General features: G+C 48.3%; 1 protein-coding gene across 2 annotated transcripts; it reads left to right on the plus strand.

Moving 5' to 3' along the window:
- Positions 1-1,866: 1,866 nt before the first annotated feature.
- Positions 1,867-25,292, plus strand: Smarcb1 (SWI/SNF related, matrix associated, actin dependent regulator of chromatin, subfamily b, member 1). Of its 2 annotated transcripts, none has more exons than XM_027394232.2 (9): positions 1,867-2,177; positions 5,569-5,707; positions 7,341-7,470; positions 12,184-12,321; positions 13,334-13,461; positions 16,566-16,732; positions 18,093-18,283; positions 24,560-24,691; positions 24,965-25,292. In XM_027394232.2, exons 1-9 carry the CDS (start codon positions 2,085-2,087, stop codon positions 25,002-25,004), a joined length of 1,158 nt encoding a protein of 385 aa, XP_027250033.1. In that variant the 5' UTR covers positions 1,867-2,084; the 3' UTR covers positions 25,005-25,292. The 2 variants fall into 2 exon arrangements, with proteins under 2 accessions (XP_027250033.1, XP_027250034.1); XM_027394233.2 differs by having other exon boundaries at positions 5,569-5,680.
- The last annotated feature ends 341 nt before the right edge of the window (positions 25,293-25,633 follow it).

The following is a 25,633-nucleotide window of genomic DNA, read 5'->3' on the forward strand; positions in this document are numbered from 1 at the left end:
CTGTCTGGTTTATCTTTGCAATTGCAGTCAGGATTTGGGAGCTAGAGTCAAACCCTTCACCACCTAAGACTGTTTCCTGGTGCTAGGACCAATGTTTAAGGTTTCTCCTACTCCATTAATGCACAAGTAGAGAGGGGCACCTCCAGTGGCTTTTAAACTGGTTGCCTGTGTCCTCATCTGCTCCTGATACCCTCCCAAAGCAGGTCATTTGATACAATCATGTCTAAACTACCCCTTCCTTGGGGTGGGGGGGCAGGTATGGTCTCATAGATCCCTGGCTGTCCTAGAACTCAGAGATCTGCCTGCTTATGACTTTGGGGTTCTGGGGTGTTAGGATTAAAAGTGTAAGCCTCCATGCCTGGCCCGTAACTTAAAACTCTGGTTCCCACTGCTGTGAGAACAGTGAACAAAACTCACGGTTGCCACGGCCCTTCCTAGCTCTTAGCATCTCCTTCATAATGACTCTGACACCACTGCAATCTCATTAGACAGACTCTCATGAAATAGTCACCGGGGTCACTAACTGGCCACTGGTTTTCAACTTTCATAGAAGTGTATGTTTTGCACATTCCCCCATGACCCCAACCTCTCCTTAACTCTCCTCCAGCTCCTGATAGTTCCTTTGCTCACCTACACAATGTCACTTTTACTTTTATGTTCTGTGTATTTGTGTTTTTGTTTGTTTTGGTTTTTCGAGACAGGGTTTCTCTGTGTAGCTTTGGAGCCTGTCCTGGCACTCGCTCCGGAGACCAGACTGGCCTCGAACTCACAGAGATCCACCTGCCTCTGCCTCCCGAGTGCTGGGATTAAAGGCGTGTGCCACCAACGCTCTGCTCATGTTCAGTGCAATACATAATTTATGTATCTATAAAAAAATCTAGAAACCACAAATGAGAGAAAACACATTTATCTTTCTGAGATTGGCTTAATTTGTTTAATGTGATTATCTCCAGGTGCATCCATTTTTCTTCAGTTAATATTATTTCGTTTTGTAGCTAAAAAAAAAAAATCCATTGTGTACACAACACATTTCACTTTCTTTTTTTTTTTTCCTTTTTTGTTTGTTTTCTGAGACAGTGTGTGTCTACATAGCCCTGGATGTCCTTGAGCTCACTCTGGAGATCAGGCTGGCCTCTAACGCACACAAATCCACCTGCCTCTGCCTCCCGGGGGGCTGGAACTAAAAGGCCTGCGCCCCCAAACCTGGCCTATTATACCTCATTTTCTTTATCCGCTCTTCTATTGCTGAATAGCTACCTGGGCGGGGGCTTTAACTTAGCTCTGGCAACAGCGCTACAATAAACATTACTCAAACATTTTTGAGACAACAGATTCAGGGCTGCTTGGGCGTTTTCCCGCGGCACTGTCTTCCCTCAGGGCTGGTAAGGCAGGCCCCAGGGGCAGAGGCTCGGCGCAGGGCTGAAGAGCTAAGGGAAGAACGCAAGCGGTCCTTCCCGTCCACTTGGCACAAGGCACCGACCCCCTTCCAGGACGGTCATGCTTCCCGTCCCTATTTGGGCCTGCAGCGGAGACAGCCGTTCCTAGAGCACTTCCGGGGGAGAACCTGAGGCGCCAGCCTGGGGTCGCCAGGAGCGGTCCTCCTCCTCCCCGCGTACCCCCGGGCCGAGTGCCAGCCCTGGCTGTGCGACTAGGAGGGTCACCGCCCGAGTCGGGGCCTGGGTGGCTATTTATGTCCCTGAGAAGTCTCCCTTCATCACAGACAAGGGAGGCCGCTCCCACACCCCCGCTTCCCGTCCCCCGGGAGCGAAAAGCGCTCGGGTTCCTTTAAGGGCCCGCGGGAACGCGCTCGGCCTTGTGTCGCGCAGGTGGCGGCGCGCACGTTGGCGTCCCCCCCCCCGTACCGCGCATGCGCACGGAGGGTGGCCTGCTCGTTTGCACGGCCGCTAAAGGAGCCCAGTAGTGGCACGAGCGCCCGCCCGCCCGCTCTCCCGCCCGCTTGGCTTGCCCTGCCCGACCTTCCACCTCCCGGCCTCCGTTCCCTTCGGCCCAACGCACCTCGGCCCCGCCCCAGCCCACCGGATTCTTTCCAGCTCGACCCCGGCTGCCCGTTTTCCCCCGCCGCCATGATGATGATGGCGCTGAGCAAGACCTTCGGGCAGAAGCCCGTCAAGTTCCAGCTGGAGGACGACGGAGAGTTCTACATGATCGGCTCCGAGGTAGCCCGCGGCGCGTTGTCTCGGCTTCCCGGCAGGGCAGCGGCTCGCCGGCTCGAGCCCGCGGCGGGCCTGCGTCCCCCGAGTGCGCGCCTCCATTCATCGCGGAGGCGCGGGCGGCGGGCGCGTGCTCGCGTTTGGGGCGTGGCCTGGTGGGCGTGGCCGGGCCCCGAGCCTCCTGGACCCTCTGGGTTTGCTTTTCTTCTTCACCCTTGTTCTCTCGGCCCCAGCTCAGGGCGTCCAGCCGGTGCACCCCCGGGCTGATGCGAAAAGGATGTTAGGAAAGCCCCCCGGGCGCTCGGAGGTGGAGGTGCAGTCGTGCTCCTGGAACCCTGGGCAGCTGTCGTGCACCCCACCGCCAGGGTCTTGAAATCTCTGGTTGCACGAGGTTTAGGGAAGGCCTCCTCCTCCCCCCCTCCGCTTTGTTTCCTCGCCTCTGAAGTGGGATGCGGAAGCGTTATGATGCTCATTATCTGTAGAAAGTGCTAGGAGAGAAGGGGCGTTTGCTTTTGGGTGGACGAGGGCCCGAGTACCAACACTTTAGATATCTGATTTTGAGTTTTTGTAGGGAATAAAAATCTGAAGGATAGCTAATCCATAACTAGAAGAGACAGCCTCTGTTGAATCAGATAAACGAGTTTTCTTAGGAAAACCCTACAATTGGTCCTTCGGACCAGCCAAGTTGTATAAAGGTGTTTTGGGTTGTTTTTTGTTTTGTTTTCAGATCGAATCAAACTAGCCTTCCATCTAAGGGCAAACCAGCAACTATTTATGGTCATCCTCCCTGCCCCCCCCCCCCATTTTTGAGACAAGATCTTGTAGTGTAACCCTGGTTAGCCTTGAACTCATAAAAATCCACCTGACCTCTGACTCCCAAGTTCTGGGATCAATAATGGCATGTGTACCACACCAGGTTTATGTGCCTCTTTTTCAAAAGACGAAAGAAAGAAAAGGTATGGGTGGCCAGGCAGTGGAGTGCACCTTTAATCTGAGCACTCAGGAGGTAGAGAGTACGTTTGAGTTCAGCCTTACCTACATAGTGTGACCCCATCTCAAAAGAAAAAAAGAGATATGGGCATGAAATTCAGATGTGTGGATGTCAGTCAGTAAGGAGGTAAGTGCTCTCCACACTGGAGAGCTAAAGTTTCCCTGGCCGCCATGTTCAATGTCATAGACTCCATTTCATTAGTGTGTGGTTGGCTTTTGGTTGTGTGCTAGGTTTTTATTTTGTTTCTGACAGCTTAGTGCTGCATGATGAATAAAACCATAGTAGACCGAGGCTTTCAGGACACTTCATGATTCTTGACGTAGCTGTACCAGGTAATGGGGCCAATGTTGTCAGAAGCATCAGGACTTAGGGGTTCCCATTTTCACTAAACAAAAAGTAGGAACTGCCATGACATGTTTGCAGCATCCCTTCGGTGCTGCTGTTCCACAGTGGCTGTGCTGGGGACTTGTAGTCAGTGCCTGGGCATCTCCCACAGCTGGGAATGGTCCTTGTTGGCCAATAGGCATCTGCTCAAATGCAGGTTATGTAAAGCAATTGAGTTTCAACATTCCATGTAGAATAACTTGTTGAAAGAAATGTTTACCTGACCTAACATATGAAAGGGTAAATCTGGCCTTAACTCTAAGTCGGTGGTGGTAGTTTTGAAAAGAAGATTCTCATCTGGTGGAGCAATTAAAAGATAGCAGGTTAGGTGGGAAAAACCCCCAGGAGGCTAAGTGACAGCTTGCTTTTCCTCCTACCCTCTCCTTCTTCCCTCTCCCTTCCCCAACTTTTTTCTGGTGCTAGAAATTGAACCTAGAGCATTGTGCTAAACACACAGCTCCTCCATTGAACTCTGTGCCTGTCTGGTTCCATTTTTCTCATGTATATGAGATGCTTAAACTGGACATGCATGGTTTTTTGAGGTCATCGTTGTAGCATGTTTTAGGTTTTACAAAGCTAAACTGCCTTCTTTCTGTTTACTCTTGGCCCTCCCAGTTGAATGAGAATAATTCCCCCAGTACCAAAATGGACTTTGGGGCCTGGCTCTGGTTTGGGGAAGAACTCGAGGTCGTGGGGAGGGCATCAGCAGTGGTTCTATCATGTGCCACACGAGTCACTAAACTTTGAAGAAATGAATACCCAAATCCAACATCTTTATTTTGTTTTCCAGAGAGGGCAAAGACTGACTTAGGAAAAGTCAAGCCAGCAGGCCCTAGTGTGCTAAGCTCTGCAGGGACCTCAGGAAGGCTCTGTGGTACAGATACCCTGCAGGACCCTCACAGTAGTCCTAGAGGACAACAATGCTGACTTTTCCTTTGGATGGTTCCTTTGGATGGTTACGACCTACAAACCAAATAGCAACAAGGAGTCTTTTCTGTCTGTGTACAGACTGTTCAGCTCTTGGGCTCAGCAGCTCTGGCTGTTGTTAGTCTCTTCTGGAAGAAAAGTAGAGAGATGACTTCCTCTTAATAAACATACGCTATGATAGGTAGAGAAGGTGAAAAAATAACACAAGTGATCCTCTCTAGAGCAGAATTCAGATTGGAGGGCCTGGCGTCACCTTTAATCCCAGCACTTGGGAAGCAGGGGCAGGCCCATCCCAGTGAGTTCAAGGCCAGCCTAGTGTACATAACCAGTTACAGGCTAGCCAAGGCTACATAGGTAAAGAGGCCTAGATTTGCAGCTGGAGCCAGCACCTTGCACCGTGTCCCCTGGTTGTCCCCACTGTGTGACACTGCAGACATCATTTCTGAAGTCAGTGAGGCCATGGATCTTTATAAAAATCATAGGACTAGCTTTTCATGAAGGGTGTCCTTAAGTGTTGCTACAAGCAAACTAAGCTATTACTCGGGGGAAGTAGTGATTTCTAAGATAGTCCAGGGATTACTAATATAGGGCTTTTTAGACTTGAGAAAATTCTTTTGGTGTCTCTGGTTTGAGTTTTGTTACTAAATAAAGCAACACAGGCAGCGGGACAAATTATCTTGCATCTGTCTAAAATTAAAGACATTTTGGTGTTTATTGCCTTGTAAAAATATCAAAGTCTGCTTCTTAAGATGAAAGGAGGTCACAGGAGTCTCAGATTTCAGAAAAGTGCCAAGAAATCTTTCGTCCTGATCGACATCACAAGCTCCTTACTGAGGTCTGGGATCCTCCCCAATAGACATCTGGTCAGATCTTTTGGAACTTGGTTCTGATGTCAGGATACACAGATTCCAGCCAGATGTGCACTGCTGTTGAACCCTTGATGTCAGCAAAATGTGTTTTATGGCTGCTGACAGGCTGGCGTCTGGAGGCCTTGTATCTCATGTACTTGATCCAGCAAATCCTCTCTGCCAGAGCCCTTCGGCATAGTGATCGATGGTCTGACCCTCATAATGAGCCTTCTTGCTTTACTCATAGGTGGGAAACTACCTCCGTATGTTCCGAGGTTCTCTGTACAAGAGATATCCCTCACTCTGGAGGCGACTAGCCACTGTGGAAGAGAGGAAGAAAATAGTTGCATCGTCACATGGTAAAAAAACAAAACCTAACACTAAGGGTGCGTCTTCACGAGGGTTTGTAAACCTGTTTCAAAACCACTCGCTTATGTCATGAAGATAAAACGTTTTCACTCCAGTGTCTTCATTGCAGCCTGACCTTAGTTCGGTAGGGAGCATCCCAGGGGCAGGCCACCCTGCCAGCGCACACATGGTTCAGTTGAGAGTAGCTCAGCGAGTCTTTGGTGCTCCACTGTTGTGTGTTCCTGGCTGGGCCAGTGGGTATGTGAGGGGCCAGGGCCAGGGCCAGGGTAGTAGCAGGTGCTGTGAAGACATGTTGGTCTCAAAACGTTTTAGGAATGCTGTGATTTGCTACCATTTGCTGTGAGTGTGTTGCCGTAGTCGTCCTTCTTGCAGCCCTAGTAGCAGACGGTGGCCCCAGCCCTCACTTTCTTCTGGGGCTTTCACCGCTTCCCTCCCAGAGCACATTTATCTCATAATACTTCATCTTGGCAACCAGTATGCTAAGCTCATGTGCATGTACCCATTCCACGTGGCCTGCCCTGTGCCTGGGGCTTGCTAGGTGAGCCACCTGGTGCTAGTGAAACTAGTGCAAGGTCTGGGCTGTGGCAACTCTGTGCAGAGTGAAGATGCTCTTCATACATTTTGGGGCCTCTAGGAAGAACATTTGGGTATGGGCGCAACATGCCATTTGGCCGGTGGCAAAACTGCTTTCCACTCAGCAGAGGCACCCTGTAGAGAGCTGCCCTGGGCCTGGGTGCATGTGTCCGTGCATGCATGCGTGCTCATGAGCACTCTGTAGTCTGTCTTGTCAGTAGGTGCTAATGTGCTAATGTAGTTGTCTGTTGTGGTGTATTGGGGTTCTTTTAATGCAGGAGCCAGAGCTGCTTTTTATCCACTTCTGAAAGAATCCACTATTGCCTGAAACAGTTTCCTTTGTGTCCCCTCTGCCAAAAGTGGAATATAGTCACTAGCATGGTGGCTACCTAGCTTTGCCTGCCCTTCCTTGAGTTCCCATGAAGCCTTAGTGGTCTTGCTACCATGTGCCTTCCTTTCCTATAACCAAGTGAGTCCTCCAGCAAAGCTAAGCAGGTCCTGCAGATAAGTAGCAGCGCTTGACAGAGGTTCCCTAGAACTGGGCGGGGAGGGGGGGGGAGGCATATCACGTGGTGTGAAGTTCTGTCTTGTTTTCCAGACAACCACATCTGGCCTGACTCAGGGATGGTAACTTTTGCTTGGTGTGAAATAGTTCTTTCCAACTCTCTGGGCTCTTGTTTTAAAAGAAGAGGATTCATCTTTCATTCTGTCTCCCATCTTGCTTTGTGTTTTAGATTGTGGTGGTGTCAGACCTCTTCCCACTGGGGTGTTACTCTGAAGCCTTCCTGGCAGCCCCTAAGCTGCAGCTACCCCCAAACATGTCTGCCCCAGAGCTAGTGCTCTTAAGAGGCAAATTCGTCCAAATCCATCCCACCAGAGGCTTTCTCCACTGAGATGTCTAGGTAAAGCCTCAGTCCGGATTGCCCTTTTGGAAGAGGCTAGCACTCAGCAGTACTGAGTTTGACACCTTGCTTTCCCCACCTCCTGCATGTGAGGACCTCGTGTGCTGTATCAAGTTGGTTGTCAGCTTGTTCACACTGCTGCAGGATGACCACAGTGGGGTTTCTCTGCTTACAGATCATGGGTACACCACCCTCGCCACCAGCGTGACGCTACTGAAAGCCTCGGAGGTAGAAGAGATTCTGGATGGCAACGATGAGAAATACAAGGCTGTGTCCATCAGCACAGAGCCCCCCACCTACCTCAGGTATGCCTTCCTAATCTCAGTTTGCTCCAGAGACATGTGGGGGTATGTGTGTGTGGGGGTCTCATCCTGAAGAACAGGGTAAAGTGAAAGTTGCTCACTCACTATGTTTATAATTGCCTGACCTTGGTTTCTAAGTTTCTTCTGTATCTTTGACATTCTTAACAAACATAGGCCAAGTCTTGAGTTCTGGAATGTTCTGAATCTGGGACTCATTTGCCCCCCCCCAAAAAAAATTGTGACTCAGATAAACTTCCAAAAGAAACAATAGATTTGAATACACACAGGTAGAACTTTGAAAAAACCTTTTCCTTCTTTCTTTTTTGAGACAGTTCTCATGTGGCCCAGGCTGGTCTTAAAATTTGCGGTGTAGCTAAGTATGGTGTTAAAGTTAGAATCCTCCTGCCTCTACCTCCTCGATGCTTTGATTACAAGTGTGTGCCATCATGCCTAATTATAATAGTGCTGGGGATGGTACCCAGGACTTTGTGCACACGAGCAGCGCTCTACCAACTGAACCATCTCCTCCTCAGGTCCAAACAGGTGTTTTTGGTTTTCTTTTCTTTTTTTTTTTTTTTTTTTTTTGATCAGGGTTTTTCTGTGGCCCTGGCTGTCCTAGAACTCACTCTGTAGAGCAGGCTGGCCTTGAACTCACTGGTGCTAGGATTGAAGGTGTGCATCATCACCACCCAGTCAAGACAGGGTTTCTCTATGTAGCCCTGGCTGTCCTGGAGCTCACTCTGTAGACCTTCCTGGCCTCGAGCTCAGATGTCTGCCTGCCTCTGCCGCTGGAGTTGTCTTTTAAAAATAACTTTTAAAAGTTGTATTATTGTAGGCTGGAGAGATTGCACGTGTGTGACATGCCATGCGTGTGGAGGTCAGGGGACAGCTTTGTAGAATCAGTGCCCTCCATGTTTTACATGTGTTCAGATCACCACACTCGCAGAGCAAGTGCCTGTGCCCAGTGGGCCATCTTCCCATCCTAGACTGGAACCTTTAGGAAAGTAATTGTGGTGACAAAAAGGCAAGTCCATCTTCCCATCCTAGACTGGAACCTTTAGGAAAGTAATTGTGGTGACAAAAAGGCAAGTAATTACATTTTCACTGTGTTGTATGTAGTGTCTACACATCTGGACGTAAAAGTAAACTGAAGACTCTAATAGATTTGGTGAGTGAGTGGTGGTGCTAGAGGTTTGAACCCACGGCTCCATGAGCTTGTGTCCACCACTGAGCTACGCCCTAAACAAGAGCATACAATAAGTAGAGTATGGACTGTATCTGGAAATACGAGAGGTAAACTAACATAGGAAGAATGTTTGTCTTCTTCTGTAATCTTGTTCTGTTGGAGGTAGAGTGAAACATGGAGCCCAGGGCCTCTCTGCTAAAACGTGTTCTACTGTTGAGCTGCATCCCCAGTCGCTTGTGTCATTTTAAAAATTCAAAGCTTAAAAAAAAAAAGCTAGTCAGTGTGACCACACCTGTAATCCCAGAACTCTCAAGTAAAAGCAGGAGGATCTTGATTTAAAGGCCTGCCTGGGCTACCTTATCAAAAAAGGGAGAGAGAGAAAAAAACAAAGTTTAATGTACAAAACCCAGGGTAGTAGGGGAAGAAGGTATTGTTCAGAGTGATGTGGCTGTTGAAAATTATTTCCATCAGGAGTTCTCTTTGTTAGATTGCTTTGCTGCCCCCCCCTCGGCCCCCCAGAGAAGGTGGCATGCATCCAGGCTGGTGGGCGCTGTAGAGGCATGCTCAGCAGATTCTTGTTCTCCCCAAGGGATGTGGTAAGAACATAAGGATAACTAGGCCTTCCCAGGAAGTCACAGAAGGAAATTATGTACATCTGGATGACACTTTTATGTTTGCACATGTCAGCTGGGAACCCTTTATACAGTAGTAAACAATTTCTTGATTGTGTCATATGATGACCAGCTGAGGGAGTAGATTCCTGTTGCCTTGGAAGCCAAAACAACAGGGATGGGGTGTCCAGAGTTTGAAGTAAGCAGCTACACTGCTCAGTCAACCTGACATTGGGCCTGTCAGCCTACCTCTCCTGCACTGGATAGTTGTCCCCTCTGAGGTTCTTGGAAAGTTCTTGTAGTGGGAGAAAGATCGGAGCTAGGGCAGGGTTTGAGGGTCAAGGGGTGGGGTCAGCACAGAAAGGTCTGTAGTTTCCAGATAGAAGCCCAGCCGCCCTGGAATTGTCTGGAAGGTGCAAAGAATGCCAGCCCTTTCCAGAGATGGACACTCACTTAATCTGAGTGGGGCTTAGGAATTTGCTACTTAAAATTCATGAACCATTTGTCCACATAGGCTGAGATGGAAACTGGTCTTGCTGCCCCAGCAGTTGAGCCCTGTGCAAATTAGTCCCCAGTTGTTGGGCTGTGGTCCGGGTCTAAGGTGAAAGCAGACCTTAAGGTCAGAGCCAGGCCTGCCGTGCTGCAGACTTAGTAAGGTCCTGACCAAACTCGGCACTGTGCTTCATTCCCTGCCCCCACCTCTGCCCAGAGGGCGGCCCAGACCCTAGCTTTTTTTTCTTCAGAGTAAAGGTTACAGTTAAAGGCTCTGCCCCCAAGGTCAAAGCCCTGACCTTTCTTGGAAAGTGCTGTTAGCCTCACTGTGACCTCTAGGGACAGTTGTTAGTTGTTGTAGGAGTTGTGAGTGCAGTGGTGGGTAATAAAGGTGAGTGTTCTCCTTTCATTGGTGCTGCTGTGATAAAATATCCTAACAAAAGGCAGCTTAGAGGAAGGATTTATATATATAGTTCACCACTGAGAGACAGTCGGGGAGGATCTCAGACAGCTAGTTGAGAGCAGAGAGAAGCATGTACCCACCTGCCTGCTTGCATCGCTAACTTGTTTTTTATTCTTTCATATGTATGTATGTGTACACATTTATGTATTTATTTGGGCAGGATTTCACTCTGTTGCCCTGGTACTCACTGAGATTCACCGCCCTCTGCCTCCCGAGGGCTAGGATTAAAGGTGTGAGCCACTACACCTAGCTCAGCTAGCTTCTTCATTCTTTTTTTTTAATGATTAAAGATTTTTTAAAATATTTTATTTATTATGTATACAACATTCTGCTTCCATTTTTATCTGCACATCAGAAGAAGGCACCAGATCTCATAATGGATGGTTGTGAGCCACCATGTGGTTGCTGGGAATTGAACTCAGGACCTCTGGAAGAGCAGTAGGTGCTCTTAACCTCTGAGCCATCTCTCCAGCTCCTAGCTTCTTCATTCTTAATACAGTATTAGATGTCAAGCCCAGGGAATGCTGCTGCCCACAGTGGGCTGGGTCTTCCCACAGCAACTAATAGATAAGGGCATTCCCCACAAAATGCCCACATGCTAGCCTAGATCTAGGTTCCTCATGGAGACTCTCCTCACCCGTGATTCTGGGCTGTGTCAAATAGACAGTTAAGTCTAACACAGTGGGCAGCACATAGTGGCTCCTAGTCAGGGTCTGGCTAGGGAAGACAAACCAGTACCAGCAAAGCACTGTGGAACCCCGGGGTTCTCCTTTGTCAAACTCAGTCGGGGATGCTCAGTGTGAAATAGCTTTGGAAATTTCCCCAATAATAAGAGTAACTTGGAGTTTGGAAAAAGAGTTTTTCATGTTGCATGGGTTAGTTGCTTATCTCCAGTGCTATTTCCTAGAATATGTTTATCAATGAATCAATTTTTCTCACTTCTGTAGTTCCGTAAGTTTAGCAAACAGAAGCCTTGTCAGTGCATTTTGGAATGGCCAGCACATCTAAAATCACAACTAGTCAGGTCTGTAGTCCTAGCTTCTCAGAAGGCTTAATTCAAAGCCAGAAAGTCAGGAGCCCTTCACTAAGCCTGCTCACAGTATCTTACTGCTGCTGTCCCCATGGCTGACAGCACGGCCATGTTTTGAGTGAGGGTAGAGCAGGGAAAAGGATTAGAGTAGCCAGTTTGGCCCAGTCATATCAAGTCTCCTTTCTGCAGATCTTTGCCCACTGAGCCCTGACTCAGCATCTAATTCCCCTTTCTAGGGCATTTTGGGAAGTCTGCATCTTATTCTCCTTTCCCTAATTAGGAATGTGCTTCTGTCCAAGCCATTTCTAGCTTGTAGTGCAGGGCATCACGGCCATGGTTAAGACCAGCTTGTGCCTGGCTCTTCCTTCCTTCCTTCCTTCCTTCCTTCCTTCCTTCCTTCCTTCCGTGTGTGTGTGTGTGTGTGTCCATCTTTTGAGACCGGGTCTTACTTGTTTTTTTTTTTTAGATTTTTATTTACTTATTACGTATACAGTTATCTGCATGCATGCACACCAGATCTCATTACAGATGGTTGTGAGCCATGTGGTTGCTGGGACTTGAACTCGGGTCCTCTGGAAGAGCAGTCGGTGCTCTTAACCTCTGAGCCATCTCTCCAGCCCCGATACTAGGCCTTACTTGTAACTCTGGCTGTCCCGGAACTCAAAAGAAATCCATCTGCCTCCCAAGCTTTGGGATTAAAGGCGTGTGCCACCACCATGCCCCACCCTGTATCTAATATTTTTTGCCCTTCTTCTCACACAGGTACCTCTTGGTACCAGGAGGAGTCTCACAGTGTAAGAAATGTCCAGATGTCCTCCACAGGAGCTTGGAGCCTGCCAGGGCACACTAGTGCCCACTGAGCACAACTAGAGTCCAAGTGAGCAGAACCTGACTCCTGCTCTCAAGGGGTTACTTTCTCTCTGTGTGTCTCCAGGGAACAGAAGGCCAAGAGAAACAGCCAGTGGGTGCCCACCCTGCCCAACAGCTCCCACCATCTGGACGCTGTGCCATGTTCCACCACCATCAACAGGAACCGCATGGGTCGGGACAAGAAGAGAACCTTCCCCTTGTGGTGAGTAAGCACTGCTGTGCTTAGCCTCTGCACAGATTGCCCTTCTTTCTCCAGGGCTCTGTAGTCTCCTGCCTAGAGAGGCACTGTCAGGGACCCTGTGCTTTCACAAATGCTGCCCTGCCACTGCCTCAGCCCCGAATGCTGTTCTCTTACTTCCAGGACATCATCCCCAGATTTCCCCATCCTCCCTGGCTCCCTGCTCTGTTCTTTCACATTTTCCCCTTCCTGAGCGCCTCAGTGTAATTCTTGGGGACACAGTCCCTAGGCATTTCCCTGCTGTATGGTTCATGGGATTCCCATAGCCCATCTAGGGGTTTAGGTGATACCCACATGCCTCCCACTGTGTCATTTCTCTGTGACTGCTGAAACAAAGCACTGCAGTAACTTAACAGCAGTGCAGATTTAGTCTCTCCTAGTTCTAAAAGTCAGGACTCTGAAGAGGTTCTTAGGCCAAAATCACGGTGTGAGCAGAGCATTGCTCCCGTCAGAGGTTCATTCATTAAGCTTTGACCTATGGCCTTAGTATTTTTCATTCCCTCTTCTGAGATGTTTGCTAAGGCTTAAGGGAAAGGTGGTGGTTTTTGTTTTGAGACAGGATCTCACTCTGTACTCCATAATAACCTTAGACTGCTGGCAATTCTCCTGCCTCAGCTTCCCAAGTGCTGGGATTACAGGCATGAGCTACTAGACCCTGCTAGTATGTCTGGGTTTTCTTTCTAAGGCAGAGCTTCCTGGCTTTTCCTGATGCATTCATGAAGCACACTGCCCCACCCTGTTGCAGAACTTAAACACAGACATGTCTGAGCTTGTCATTTTTGCCCCTCTGCACTCCAATTAGACTGGCCTCGGGCCCCTGGTAACCTCTTCTGTGTCACCTCAATGTTAGATGACAAGTGCCTATATGAAATGGCTTTGCCTTCCAGCCATATTTACAGTAACTCACAGTGCAAAGGTAAGCTAGAAACTTGGTCCCTGGAGCCCTGGCTGACAACTGCTGTGGTGTCACTTTCAGCTTTGATGACCATGATCCGGCTGTGATCCATGAGAATGCATCACAGCCTGAGGTGCTGGTTCCCATCCGGTTGGACATGGAGATTGATGGACAGAAGCTGCGGGATGCCTTTACCTGGAACATGAATGGTATGCGGATGGTCACTTTTGCCTGGGCTTTGTATGAAAATGGCCCACTTTCCAATCAACTGCCTGTCAGGCAGGTTCTCAACCTGACACTTGAAGCTTTGTGGCATGGTTCTTAAGGCTGTAAACCTGAGTTCATTCTGGTTCTGCTGCTGGCACTATTCTTCATGAACTGGGCATGTGTCTTAGTTGGTTTTCTTTAGCTATAACCAGATATCTGAACCTGGGCAATTTATAATAAATATAAGCGATTTACTCTAGCATGTGTCTAAAAGCTAGAAAGTTCAAGGTTCAGCTGCTAAGTAAGGTTTTCTTCTGTTGAGGCCTCATGCTGCTTCAACTCATGGCAAAAAGGAGAGGGGAAGTCACTTAGAGAAACATGAGGACATGCTTAAGACAGTCTGCCTTTGTAGCAAGACCAACGTAACAGGAATGTGCACTCACTCACTAGAGAAAGCTGTGCCTGCCTGCGCTACCTTAAGCTCCCAGCTTTCAGAAACTAAGCACTACCTATGCTTCCAGCTGTCAGTAAGTAAATAAATGTGTGGTTGTGCATGGCTTTAGTGGCTGGCTTGATCTGGTCAGCAACATGGAATGTGGATGGAAAAAAATAACAGCATAGAAGAAAACAGGCAGAGGGAGGGAAGAGGGCTCAGCAACACTTAGGGTATTTGAAAAAACCTTGGAGAAACATTATTTTATATTTGAGGTGGTGGTCTGAGTCCTTAATTCCAGCACTGGGAGGCAGAGGCAGGCAGATCTCTGTGATTTCGAGGCAGCTTGGTCTACAGCTTGGTCTTTTGCCTGGGCTTTGTATGAAAATGGCCCACTTTCCAATCAGCTGCCCGTCAGGCAGGTTCTCAACCTGACACTTGAAGCTTTGTGGCATGGTTCTTAAGGCTGTAAACCTGAGTTTACAGAGTGAGTTACAAGGCAGCCAGGGCTATAGAGAAACCCTGTCGCAAAAAAAATAAAAGGATGCATTTCTAAAATCAGGCACTGTACTGTGTACCTGTAATCCTAGGACTTGGGAAGTAGAGGCAAAAGGATTGCACAGTCATGGTCAGCCTAGGCTACCTTTGTGAGGTTCTAATAAAAAAATGAAGCATAAACACAAACAAGGATGGTAATGTGTGAATTTCAGGTTTTGTCTTTCTCCTATGAGTTGGTTAGCTCTACAGTAGCAGTTTTCAATGTCACAAGGCCACATATGTGCTCTCATGCCTCTGCCCTCCCTCCTTACTGATTTTTGACAAAAATGCAAATGCAGGTGATTGGAGGAAGATAGTTCTTTGGACAAAATGATGCTGGAGCAATTGCATATCTAAAGATGATAAACTTTGACCTAATCTCACACCTAATACTAACTCTAGTCTTAATGTATATAAGACTAGAGTATATAGAATCACAGACTTAATGTATATAAAACACAAAATCATGAAACTTGTTGGGGAAAGTGTAAGAGAAAATCTTGGGTGTTTGGAGCTAGACAAAGAATCTCAAGGCAGCACAGTCCAGAGCTGAAAACACTGAAAACTTGGACCTCATCAAAACTTGGCTCTGCAAAAGACCCTGTCTGAGGGTTAAAAGACAGCCAGATGTGGAGGTGTGTGCCTCTAATCTCAGCACACAGAAGGCAAGAGCAGGCTGATCTTGGAGCTCAGGTCTACAGAGCAAATTACAGGCCAGCCAGGGAGGTCTACATAAGGAGACCCTGTCTCAAAAAGAAAAAGATAACAGATAATGGAAATGTGATCAAGGTACTTGACATATTTGTATGAAATTGTGAAAGAACAAATCATAAAAACTCAAAGCAAACATTTAATTAGAATAAGGACACAGGCTAGAGAAATGGCTAAGAAGCTAAGAACACTAGCTGCTCTTTCAGAGGACCTAGGTTCAATTCCCATTGGGTCTGTAATTCCATTTCAAGAGAATCCAATGCCACCTTCTGGTCTCTACAGGCACCAGGCATGTAAGTGGCACACAGACGTGTGCAGACAAAACAACCACACACATAAATGTAAGTCTAAAAAAGTACCTTAGAATGAGGACAGAAGACATTTGGATACATTTCACTGAAGATACACCAATGGGAATAAACACTGAAAAGGTGTTCAGCTTTATTAGCTATTCAGGACATGCAAATGAAAGCCAGTGACACACTAGCGAGGATGTGGAAGAAGTGAGTCCCTCTCACTGGTGGAGATATAAATGTCTAAGCTGCACAGAAAACCTGTTCAAAGCTGGACATGTGCCGGCTGTATGAGAGCAGCTACAGCGCAGGGCGTGTCCTAGAGAGCTCTGAAGGTGTCTGTGTACACCGAGACCTACATGTAAACATTGATAGCAGCTTTGTGCATAATAGCCAGAAGTTTGAAGAGGCCTAGATGCCCTCAGTGAGTGAATACTTGAAGAAAATGTGAACCCCCTGAAGAATGCTAAGTAGCAGTAAAAAGGAAATAACAGCCTGTATGGATCTCTGAAGAGTTTTTTGTTGTTTGGTTGTTAGGTGTTTTTTGTTTGTTTGTTTGAGAAAGAATGTAGCCCTGACTGCCATAGAACTCACTGTGTAGCCCAGGTTAGCCTCAAAGTCATAGCAGTCCATTTGCCTCTGTCTCCCAACTGCTGGGGTTGAAGGTATGCACCATCTCGCCTAGCTTCTCTGAAGACATTTTCTGACTAGAAAAAAAGTTACTCCCAAAGTTGCAGAAGGTATGATTCCAATTCTTTGGGTGCTCAAATTATAGAAACACATGCCACAGATGAAGAGTGGTAAGAGGCAAGTAGGTGTGACTACAAGAGAACCTTAGAGGGATCCTGGTGCTGATGGACATGTCCTGGATCTTGACTGCCCGAGTTTGGTTCTGAGAGCACACTCTGGTTTCATAGGATGTGAACCTTGGGAAGATTCCCCTGGGGCAGGTGTCTGCAGGATGTGGCTAGAAGGGCAAGAATGCTTCTCTGCTCCTCTTGAGTGTCTGGGAAGGCCAGGTTCACTAGTCCAGTCATCCGCATTGGCAAGAGGGGAGAAGCCAGGACAGGCATGAGCACCGTGAGATGAGGCACTACAAATAGGTTGGGATGTTTGCATTTTCTGATTTCAGAGAAGCTGATGACCCCTGAGATGTTCTCAGAGATCCTCTGTGATGACCTGGATTTGAACCCGCTGACCTTCGTGCCAGCTATCGCCTCTGCCATTAGACAGCAGATTGAGTCCTACCCCACAGACAGCATCCTGGAGGACCAATCTGACCAGCGTGTCATCATCAAGGTTGGTGCAAAGAGGACTCAGCCCTGGGTGAGGGTTACTTGGGATGCAGTTTCTAGGCCTTCAAACTTCAAACTTCAGGTGTCCTTCAGGGACAACCTGACTGTCCTCAGGAATGGAAGCACTGACTTTTTAAGAGGAAAGTGTCATGTTGTGGGTAGGACAACCAGTGCTGTTATATCTGTCAGGCACTGAGGCCAACCCCAGAGTTAGAAGGTGAAAGCGGCTGGTGGCTGAGTAGGTATGAAAGCCCGTGTGAGATGTGCCGCTCCAGTGTAATACTCTTAGGTGCTGGACCAGAAATACTTTGTGATTCAAATACCTGCTTGTTTTCCTACTTCCAGCTCTTCGGGGTTTCCACTCACATTTAAAAGCCCGGGTCACTTGGCTACCTTTTCATATTTTGAGGACCTACCAAACTTGCACAACAGTTGCTTTCACACTAACTGCACACAGGTTCCGGTATTTCCCGATAGTCACCAAATATTTCCCTATAGTCACCAAAAGCTGTTATTTCCCTCCCTCCCTCCCACCCTCCCTCCCTCCCTCCCTCCCTCGATAATAGTCATCCTAATGGGTGTAAAGTATCTTACTGTGTTGAATTTATTTTACTTTATTTTTTTTGTTTTATTATTACTTTTGGGGGAGGGCAGTTCAAGACAAGAGTTTCTCTGTGTAGCCCTGGCTGTCCTGGAACTTGCTCTGTAGCCCAGGCTGGCCTCAAACTCACAGAGATCCGCCTGCCTCTGCCTCCGGAATACTGGGATTAAAGACGTGCACCACTGTGCTTAGTATTTTTAGCTTCATTATTATTAGTCTGTGTGCTTTGATGCATCTGGCTTGCTGTGTTGAATTATTTTTAACTATTATTTGTGTGTGTAGAGTTGGTGTTTGGGAATAGGCATATCTTTCTAAGGGGTAAGGAAGTAGATAGGGCAGGTGTACCTGCTTGGCAAGAGGTTTGTACATTAGGGTACAGATGATGGCTTACAACAGACTCAAGGACAGTCTCTGAAGAGTGTCATGCTGAGCCCTGCATGGTCAGCGTAGTGACATGATTGATGGCCACAGGTGTAAAGGACACAGAAGACACTTGGTCAGCATGAGGGGGTGGGGGGAGATGAGAAGAGAGGCTAAGGTGGGATCAGGTGCCCAGAGCCTCCGTGTCTAGTGACAACTGGGAGGTGTGTGAGGCTGGTCCTATTATAAACAAGGAACCAGACAGACAAGGGCCAGCCTTGGTTCTTAGCTCCTGAGTCATGGGCAGAATTCGCTCCGACCTGGCAGTTGAAAATGGCTTGTCCCCACCTCCTCCCAGCACTCCTGCGCTGACCTCACCTGTGTCTCTTGGTTCTCGCTGCAGCTGAATATCCATGTGGGGAACATCTCCCTGGTGGACCAGTTTGAATGGGACATGTCAGAGAAGGAGAACTCCCCAGAGAAGTTTGCCCTGAAGCTGTGCTCGGAGCTGGGTTTGGGTGGGGAGTTTGTCACCACCATTGCTTACAGCATCCGGGGACAGCTGAGCTGGCACCAGAAGACCTACGCCTTCAGGTAGGATAACTGCCATGGTCATCCTACCCTCTGGTCTCACATTTTTGCTCACTTTCTTGCCTATGTTGGGAAAAGACTTCACTGCAAACTGGAATGTGTAACAAAAGCAAGAACAAATGGCTTTTTACAAAGACGTACAATTCAGGGAGTTTGTTGGTAGGTTTTAGTCTCAGCTAGGTTTACCAGACATCCCAAGAATCAGCTTCCTTAGAGCTTTCTGTCTTTATGAGCAAGAGAAAAGGGGCTGTAGAGAGGTAGCCCCAGTTCCATAGGGACCCAGCGCTCTCTGTAAGACCAGGAATGGAAGGGATATGCAGACATGCACTTGGACAGTACTTCCACACACACAAAATAATAAAATGTTTTGAGGGAGGGGGGATAAGGCCCATCCAAAAGGGTATGAGCCCCCTCAGCCCAAGCCTTGATATGCTTAGCAGGTACATGAGTTGCTTGTTGGGGCCTGCCTGGATCCCTGGAATCAGAAAAGGCTACTTTATCTTCCCAGCCAAGCAGGCCTGTCTGTTGTTCCATCTGGGCAGCTGGGGTGCTACCCACACTGCAAGAGACCTAACAGTGACAACCAGGGTACATGAGACTCAGAGTCTAAAAATTTAGAGGACCAGAGCAGCCAGAACTCCTGATTCGTCCTGCTTTCTCACAGTCACCTACCCCCGTGGATGTGTGGGACTAGGCATTTCTTAACCACTTACCACAGGAAAAGGATTGTTGTCCTTACCGTCCTTGCAGGTCCCCCCTGCTAGAAGGAGCCCTGGCCTGGTTTCTGCTGTGCACAGAATATGACAGGCACCGAGTTCCATGACCCCTTCAAGTGAGCTTTAAGTTCTGAGCCTCTATCACTTCATGTTGGAAGCACACGAAGTTCCTCCCAGTGCACCTGCCGTTCTCTATTTGTTCCTGTCCCACTCCCTTCCGAACCTGTCCCATAGTCCCTGGCCTTTGGTTGTGTCCACAAAGTAGCAGAGAGCTGCTGGTCACACGGCATGTGTGAGCAAGACCATGATGCCTGTACATTTTAGAAGGCCCGATGAAGGCCAGGCAGTGGTACCAGGCGCACACCTTCAATCCCAGCACTGCCGGAGGCAGGGGCAGGTGGATCTCTGTGAGTTTGAGACCAGCCTTGTGTACAAAGTGAGTTCCAGGACAGCCAGGGCTACACAGAGAAACCCTGTCATGAAAAATCAGGAGTGTGTGGGGGGTGCTGATAAAGGCCAGGGCAGGAACAAAAGCATTGGGATGGGAGTTGGGGGTGGGTAAAAGGTTCAGGCATTACGCTGGCTGCCCCTGTTACCTGGCGAAATCCACTCAGGCAGAACCCCAGTCAGCCCAGGGTTCCATGGGAACTAAGTCTGCACACAGGTGTAGAGGACCCCTTTAAAAGACAGACCCCTGCCCATTTACGCTCTCTCTACTCTCTCTCTCTCCCTCTCTCTCTCTCTCTCTCTCTCTCTCTCTACCTCTACCCTTCTCTCTACTCTCTCTTTCTCTGCTCTTCTCTTCTCCCACCTACGCGCACGTGCTCTCTCTCTGTGGCGACCAGCCATGGTGGTTAGCCATTAACCCTGTTTCTCTTCTTTCTTAGTCTCCCTACTCTGCCAGACCTATAATAAACTGGTTAATATGTCTCATCTTCTGTCTCATGTTGCACCCGCCTCCTCTTTCTTTATTTCTAATTTAAGCAAAAATTAACAATGGGGGTGGGGGGTGTGATAAACTGGTAAGGGGCTCCAGGATGCCAGAGTACTGAAATAGAGCGACAAAAAACAAACCTCTCAGAACCAGCATGAGGACAAAGAGGCTATAACAAGGACTGTAGGGATGGTTCAGTGGCTAAGAGCGTTGATGGCTCTTGCACAGGACCCAGGATGATTGCCAGCTCCCACATGGTGGCTCACAACCATCTGTAACTTGTTTCAGAGGATCTGGTGCCCCCTTCTGGTCTCCGTGTGCACCCAGTACATGTACATATGTGGAAGCAAAGTACACAAATTCATAATAAAGCAGATAAAGTTTGTATTTTTTTTTTAAAGAAGGGCTATGACAAATGTGGTCAGATAGGCTTGCTGCTCTTAGAAGAATTGCCTACAGCAAAATGACTCAGCCTCTCCTGAGCCAGTCCCTGTGCTCAAAGCCAGGGACAGGCAGACAGCATCCTGTCTGGCACAGGACAAAGACAGGTGTGTTACGTGTGGCACCAGTGACTGTGGTGGGCACAGATCCTAAGGTGAAGCTGCCTGGGGCAGGAAGGGCAAAGCAGATGTTTGGATGCCCTGTCCAAGCTCTGTATGGAGCTCATCACTAGTGTCTGTCCCCTGAGGCTGCTTATACCCACAGCCCTACCAGGATGGTGTGCTGGGCAGAGAGGTAAAGGTGTACTCAGAGGGCTTGGCAGCCTAAATGAGGGATAGAGAAACATGTTCCTCTGCTGGTGTAGCATCAGCAGTTATATAGGGGAACCGCTAGAAGCCCCTGGGGCTGGTTAAGTGTGTATACTTGTTAGGTGTGCACCATAGAGGGTGGGCATCCTAGTAAAACGCCACCAGCCAGCCCAGCCTGGGTTTCATTCTTATAACTACTCATTGAGAGACAGTTCTCACCACACCGCTTAGCCATTTGTTTTACTTTAAAAATTTGTTTAGTTTTTTGCATTACTAGACTCTAAGGCTGTCCTGGAATGTGCTTGTAAACTAGGCTGGCCTTGAACTCAGAGATCTGCCTGCTTCTTTCTCCCAAGTCCTGACATAAAGGTCTGACGTCTTTTTACTTTTTGATTTTGAGGTAGGGTCACACTGAGTTGCTGGCTGTGAATTCATTCTGTAGCTCAGGGGATCTTGAACTTCTGATCTTCAAGCCTCACCTTCCTTCCAAATGGTGGAGTTATAGTTGTGAGTCACCAAGCCTGGCCTTCTATGTATGTTTAGTTCAGTCTGGTTGGTTTTCATTCTATGAAGCCAAGGTCCTGCCACAAAGCCCAGGGTGGCATTGTGTAGCCTTATGTTGACTAGCTTTCCTAGAATAATGTGTTCAGCAGCCATTGATGTTAAAACATTATCAGAACTCCAGTCTTATAGCTGAATAATATCCCATTGGTTAATTATATACATTGGACTTATCCATTCTATTGTGGGTTGTTTCTATTTTTTGGCTATAGTAAATAATGCTAAGGACATTTGTGTGTTTGTGTTTAAACACTCTTGTCAGTTCTCTTGGCTCTTTACCCAGTAGTAGTATTTCTGGATTATATGGTAACTGGTTAACTTTTTATTGAGATAGAATCTCACTTTGTAGCCCGGGCTAGCCTCGAATATGTAGTTCATGGCAGTCTTCCTGACCCAGCCTCCTATGAGCCTGGATTATATGATGAGCTGGCACACCTGGCATTTGAGGAACTGCTAAACTGTTTATCACAATGGCTGCAGCATCCTCCTGAACCCACCAGTGCTGTGGGTCTGGGCTTTGCACCCTTGCCCTGGCTTGTCTTGCCATTCTGACTCTAGGTATCCTGGTGGGTGTCAAGTGAGTATAGGCTGGAGTTGTGTTTCCTAGTATCTTTTCAGTGATTATTGGCCGTGTGTGTGTGTGTGTGTGTGTGTGTGTGTGTGTGTGTGTGTGTGTGTGTGTCTTTGAAAATGGCTTATTCGGGTCATTCACCCCAGCTTATTGGGGTGGTGGGGTGCCTATGTACATGTGTGTCAGTCAGAAGACAAATTTAGGAGTCAGTTCTTTCTTTCTACCCTGTGGGAACTCAGAACCTCACACTGAGCCTTCTCACTGGCCAGTATTTTTAACTGGTTTTTCTTCTTGTTGATTTGAAAGAATTTTCCATATAATCTGGATACACATTCCTTAGTAGGTAGGATTTGTATTTCTTTCTGAGTTGCCTTTTCACTTTGATAGTGTCCTTTGCAGCACAAAAGTTGTTTTGATGAAATAACAGTCCAGTTCATCTGGTTTTAGCACACACACACACGCACGCACGCACGCACGCACGCACGCACGCACGCACGCACGCACGCACGCACACTTTGTGTTTGTGTCACATGTAAGAAAGCATTGGCTAATGCAGAGGCATATTGTATCAACAGCTTGCCCAGAGTGAGTTTATGGAACTCTCATCATGCCTTTAAGGGGCATGACAACTGTGGCTTGCAAACATTAGGGTGAGTGTAGAATTTGGTCTCCTTTTCCCCCAGTTAAGTGGCCTTCGGCAGGTTATTTCTTTCATCTCCGTTCTTTTTTTATTTTATTTTATTTTTTTTTGTTTTTGTTTTTTCGAGACAGGGTTTCTCTGTGGCTTTGAAGGCGGTCCTGGAACTAGCTCTTGTAGACCAGACTGGTCTCGAACTCACAGAGATCCGCCTGCCTCTGCCTCCCGAGTGCTGGGATTAAAGGCGTGCGCCACCAACGCCCATTCCGTTCTCTTCTTTATAGGGGGAGGGTGATAACTGCTTCTCAGCTTGCCTGTACATCACAGAAAACAAAGTCCTACATCCAGGTTTGGCATGTAGTGCACACCTTTAATCCCAGCATTTGAGAGGCAGAGCCAGATCTCTGAGTTCTACATATTGAGTTCTAGGACAGCTAGGACTACACAAAGAAAAGTCTTAAAAAACAACAAAAACCTTACATCAAAAATAAACACAAATACACACCATTATCATCAGTCTTTCCTCTCACTGTTGTCTTCTGACAGCCCTTAAATGAGTATTTGTGTGGTAGGAGAATGTCCAGGGTCCTTCCTGACCTCAAAGTTCATGAGTAGGAATCTCCTTGAATAATGGATGCTGGCTCACAGATTTGGGACTCAGGGCAGCATCTCTGCTTGCATGTCCCCACAAAGCTGAGGCAGCTAGTGTTGGCTCTACGCCCATCCCTCCATGGTCAGCTCTACTGGTTCTATTTTTAATCAACCCATGGTGTGAAATCTTCCCCAGTGTTAAGAGGAGGTAAACAAAGGAGTCTGTTTGCCAGCTCTTCTTTTAATTCAGAGAAAAACATGTTTGCTTCCTTCTGCCTGAGCTTGGTGCATTTCAAGTCTGCCCTCCCAAGGGAGATGACCTGGAGATGAGGGATGAGTCTGCCTGGGCTGTTCCTGGATTTCCAAATGAAGTTGCTGAGAAGAGGCTGGCCCTGGGACCACAGGGGAGGGTATGACTGGTCCCTGACCTCTGAGTCACTAGCAGGAGTTTGGGCTTCCTGTTGTCAGCTGAGATTCAGATTATGTCAGGCCTGTATCAGCCAAGGAACCAGGGCTCCTCTGGTCCTTGGAGTCTGCTTCACCCATACTCTGGCCTTGATCCAAGCTCAAAGTCCCTGAAACCCTTATGCTAAGAATTGGCCCTAGCGCAGCCTTTCTGAGCTGGGCTAGGGTGAGCTGTCAGCTGCCAGGTTTGGCCTGTACTGGCTTGGTGCCGTGATGAAGAATTGTGACTCTGCTGTCAAATCTGGTTGTAGGGATTTGCTTTTGTGAACTACCATTCCTGAAGCCTGAAAGGCTGTGTAAGGACCTGTCTGGCTCTGAAGAGGCCTCTGCAATCAATGTTGGCTGCTTTAATGTTAAGCCTCCAGACAGTAAACTCTGGGCTCTGCCTCCTCCTTTCCCAGCGCTGACAGGGTGCTGCAGGACAGCAGGTGGCACACACCTGGTTAGGACCGTAGGTAGAATAGGGAGGCTGGCTTCAAGTGACAGGGAGGCTGCCTCGCTGGAAGGTCAGTGTGATGGTGGAGGGAAAAGAGGACCTGGTTAGAGCCTTGCTGTGAGGCTTCCTGCCAGGCTAGGGTTTGCTGTAACACATCCAGTACCTCCTTAGCTTCCTCTTACCAGCTTGGAAACCAAGGTGCAGAGCGGCACAGCCACATCCACCTCGCAGTACTTGTACCCTCATAGCCTTCATCCCATTTTGTTCCCACCATTGTGTCCACTGGCAAGAGGCTTGACCCCAAAGAAACTACCTCCACAGCTAGCAGCTCCCTCAGTTCTTATTGAGAATTGGCTCTGAAGGGAGGCTGTCCAGGCTGGAGGTAGTACTGTTTCTGCTGGACAGGTCCTGCCATCATGCTAGAGGTTCAGTAACAAAAGTCATCCCCCAAGCTGCCCCAGCATTGCTGCTGGGAGAAGCTGGGACAAGGAAGTGGGCCTTGCTGCTGTTCCCTGGCCAGCTGCTAATGGCAGAGTAGAAACCAGTGGTCTCTGGGCGACTTCTGAGCTGCCAGTCTGTTAATGAGCCCTTGTTCCTCTCCTTGTTTCCCTTTCCTCAGTGAGAACCCACTTCCCACAGTGGAGATTGCCATCCGAAATACAGGAGATGCTGACCAATGGTGCCCCCTGCTGGAGACACTGACCGATGCTGAGATGGAGAAGAAGATCCGGGATCAAGACCGGAACACAAGGTACACCACAGGCACACCTGTCTTCTCTGGCACAGGCGGTTTCTGTGGGGATCAGCCCCCAGGGTACATTTCCTTGAAGGAAACAACATCCCTTAGCAGGTCCATAGAGATAAGCAGTCTGTATAGCAGACTGGCCAAGGTTAAGAAAAGGCTAGAGGCCATTCCTGCTACATGGGCCCCACACCTAGCTACTCTAGAAAAATAACATACCTAGGAGGGTGGCCACCCAGAGCTGTGACAAGCCCCAGCTGACCACCTGTTCTCCTGCTCCAGGCGAATGAGGCGTCTCGCCAACACGGCCCCAGCCTGGTGATGAAGCCATCCATGCTCAACTTCCACGGAGCATCTCAAAAGCCTGCCTTGCCTTCCTCTGTGGTAAAGAGAGAGGCAAAGGGACAGCTGGTGCCATCCTGAGGAATGGGGTAGGGCCTCCTGGGTACCTTCCTTCAGCACACATTCCATTTGCTAAGCCCCAGCACTGTCCCCCAAAGTCTAGAGTCAGGAAGCAACCTCGTTTGGGTTGTGTTTTGTTTTTGTATAGGAGCCCCAGACGGGGCTAGTAACACTTTTTAAATAAAAAATAAGTTCAGTTTCTTTGGTATTGATAGCATAAAAATGTGAGCTAAGAGCGGGGCTGAGTTAGAGCCTGCGTGTGGGAGGAGTGTGTGGGCAAGGTTGATGCACCAGTCCTTCCCTGCTCACCCTCAAATCCTCAGGTCAGTAAATGGAGACCACTGGGACGCCCCAGCAGCTACAAGGACCCCAAAGTGGAGCCCAGTCATTGCTCCTTCTTGTGCCTCCCAGCTTCCCTGTGACACACAGTGACACACTGTGCTCAGCAGTCTCTGTAGAGGTTGACAGCATTGTGTCAGAGGCTCCTTTGCTGGCCTTGGTCCTGCTGCATCCAGACAGGCTGCTGCCGGCTGGGGGATCTTGCTCTAG

The sequence above is a fragment of the Cricetulus griseus genome, assembly GCF_003668045.3.
Source record: "Cricetulus griseus strain 17A/GY chromosome 1 unlocalized genomic scaffold, alternate assembly CriGri-PICRH-1.0 chr1_0, whole genome shotgun sequence".
NCBI lineage: Eukaryota > Metazoa > Chordata > Mammalia > Rodentia > Cricetidae > Cricetulus > Cricetulus griseus.

What these genes read in the sequence shown, in the direction of transcription:
- Smarcb1 (XM_027394232.2), top strand. Translation starts at nt 2,085, where the DNA reads ATGATGATGATGGCGCTGAGCAAGACCTTCGGGCAGAAGCCCGTCAAG. An exon ending in AAGAGAACCTTCCCCTTGTG is followed by an intron (nt 12,322 to 13,333) that starts GTGAGTAAGCAC and finishes TGTCACTTTCAG; the next exon opens with CTTTGATGACCATGATCCGG. An exon ending in ACCAGCGTGTCATCATCAAG is followed by an intron (nt 16,733 to 18,092) that starts GTTGGTGCAAAG and finishes TTCTCGCTGCAG; the next exon opens with CTGAATATCCATGTGGGGAA.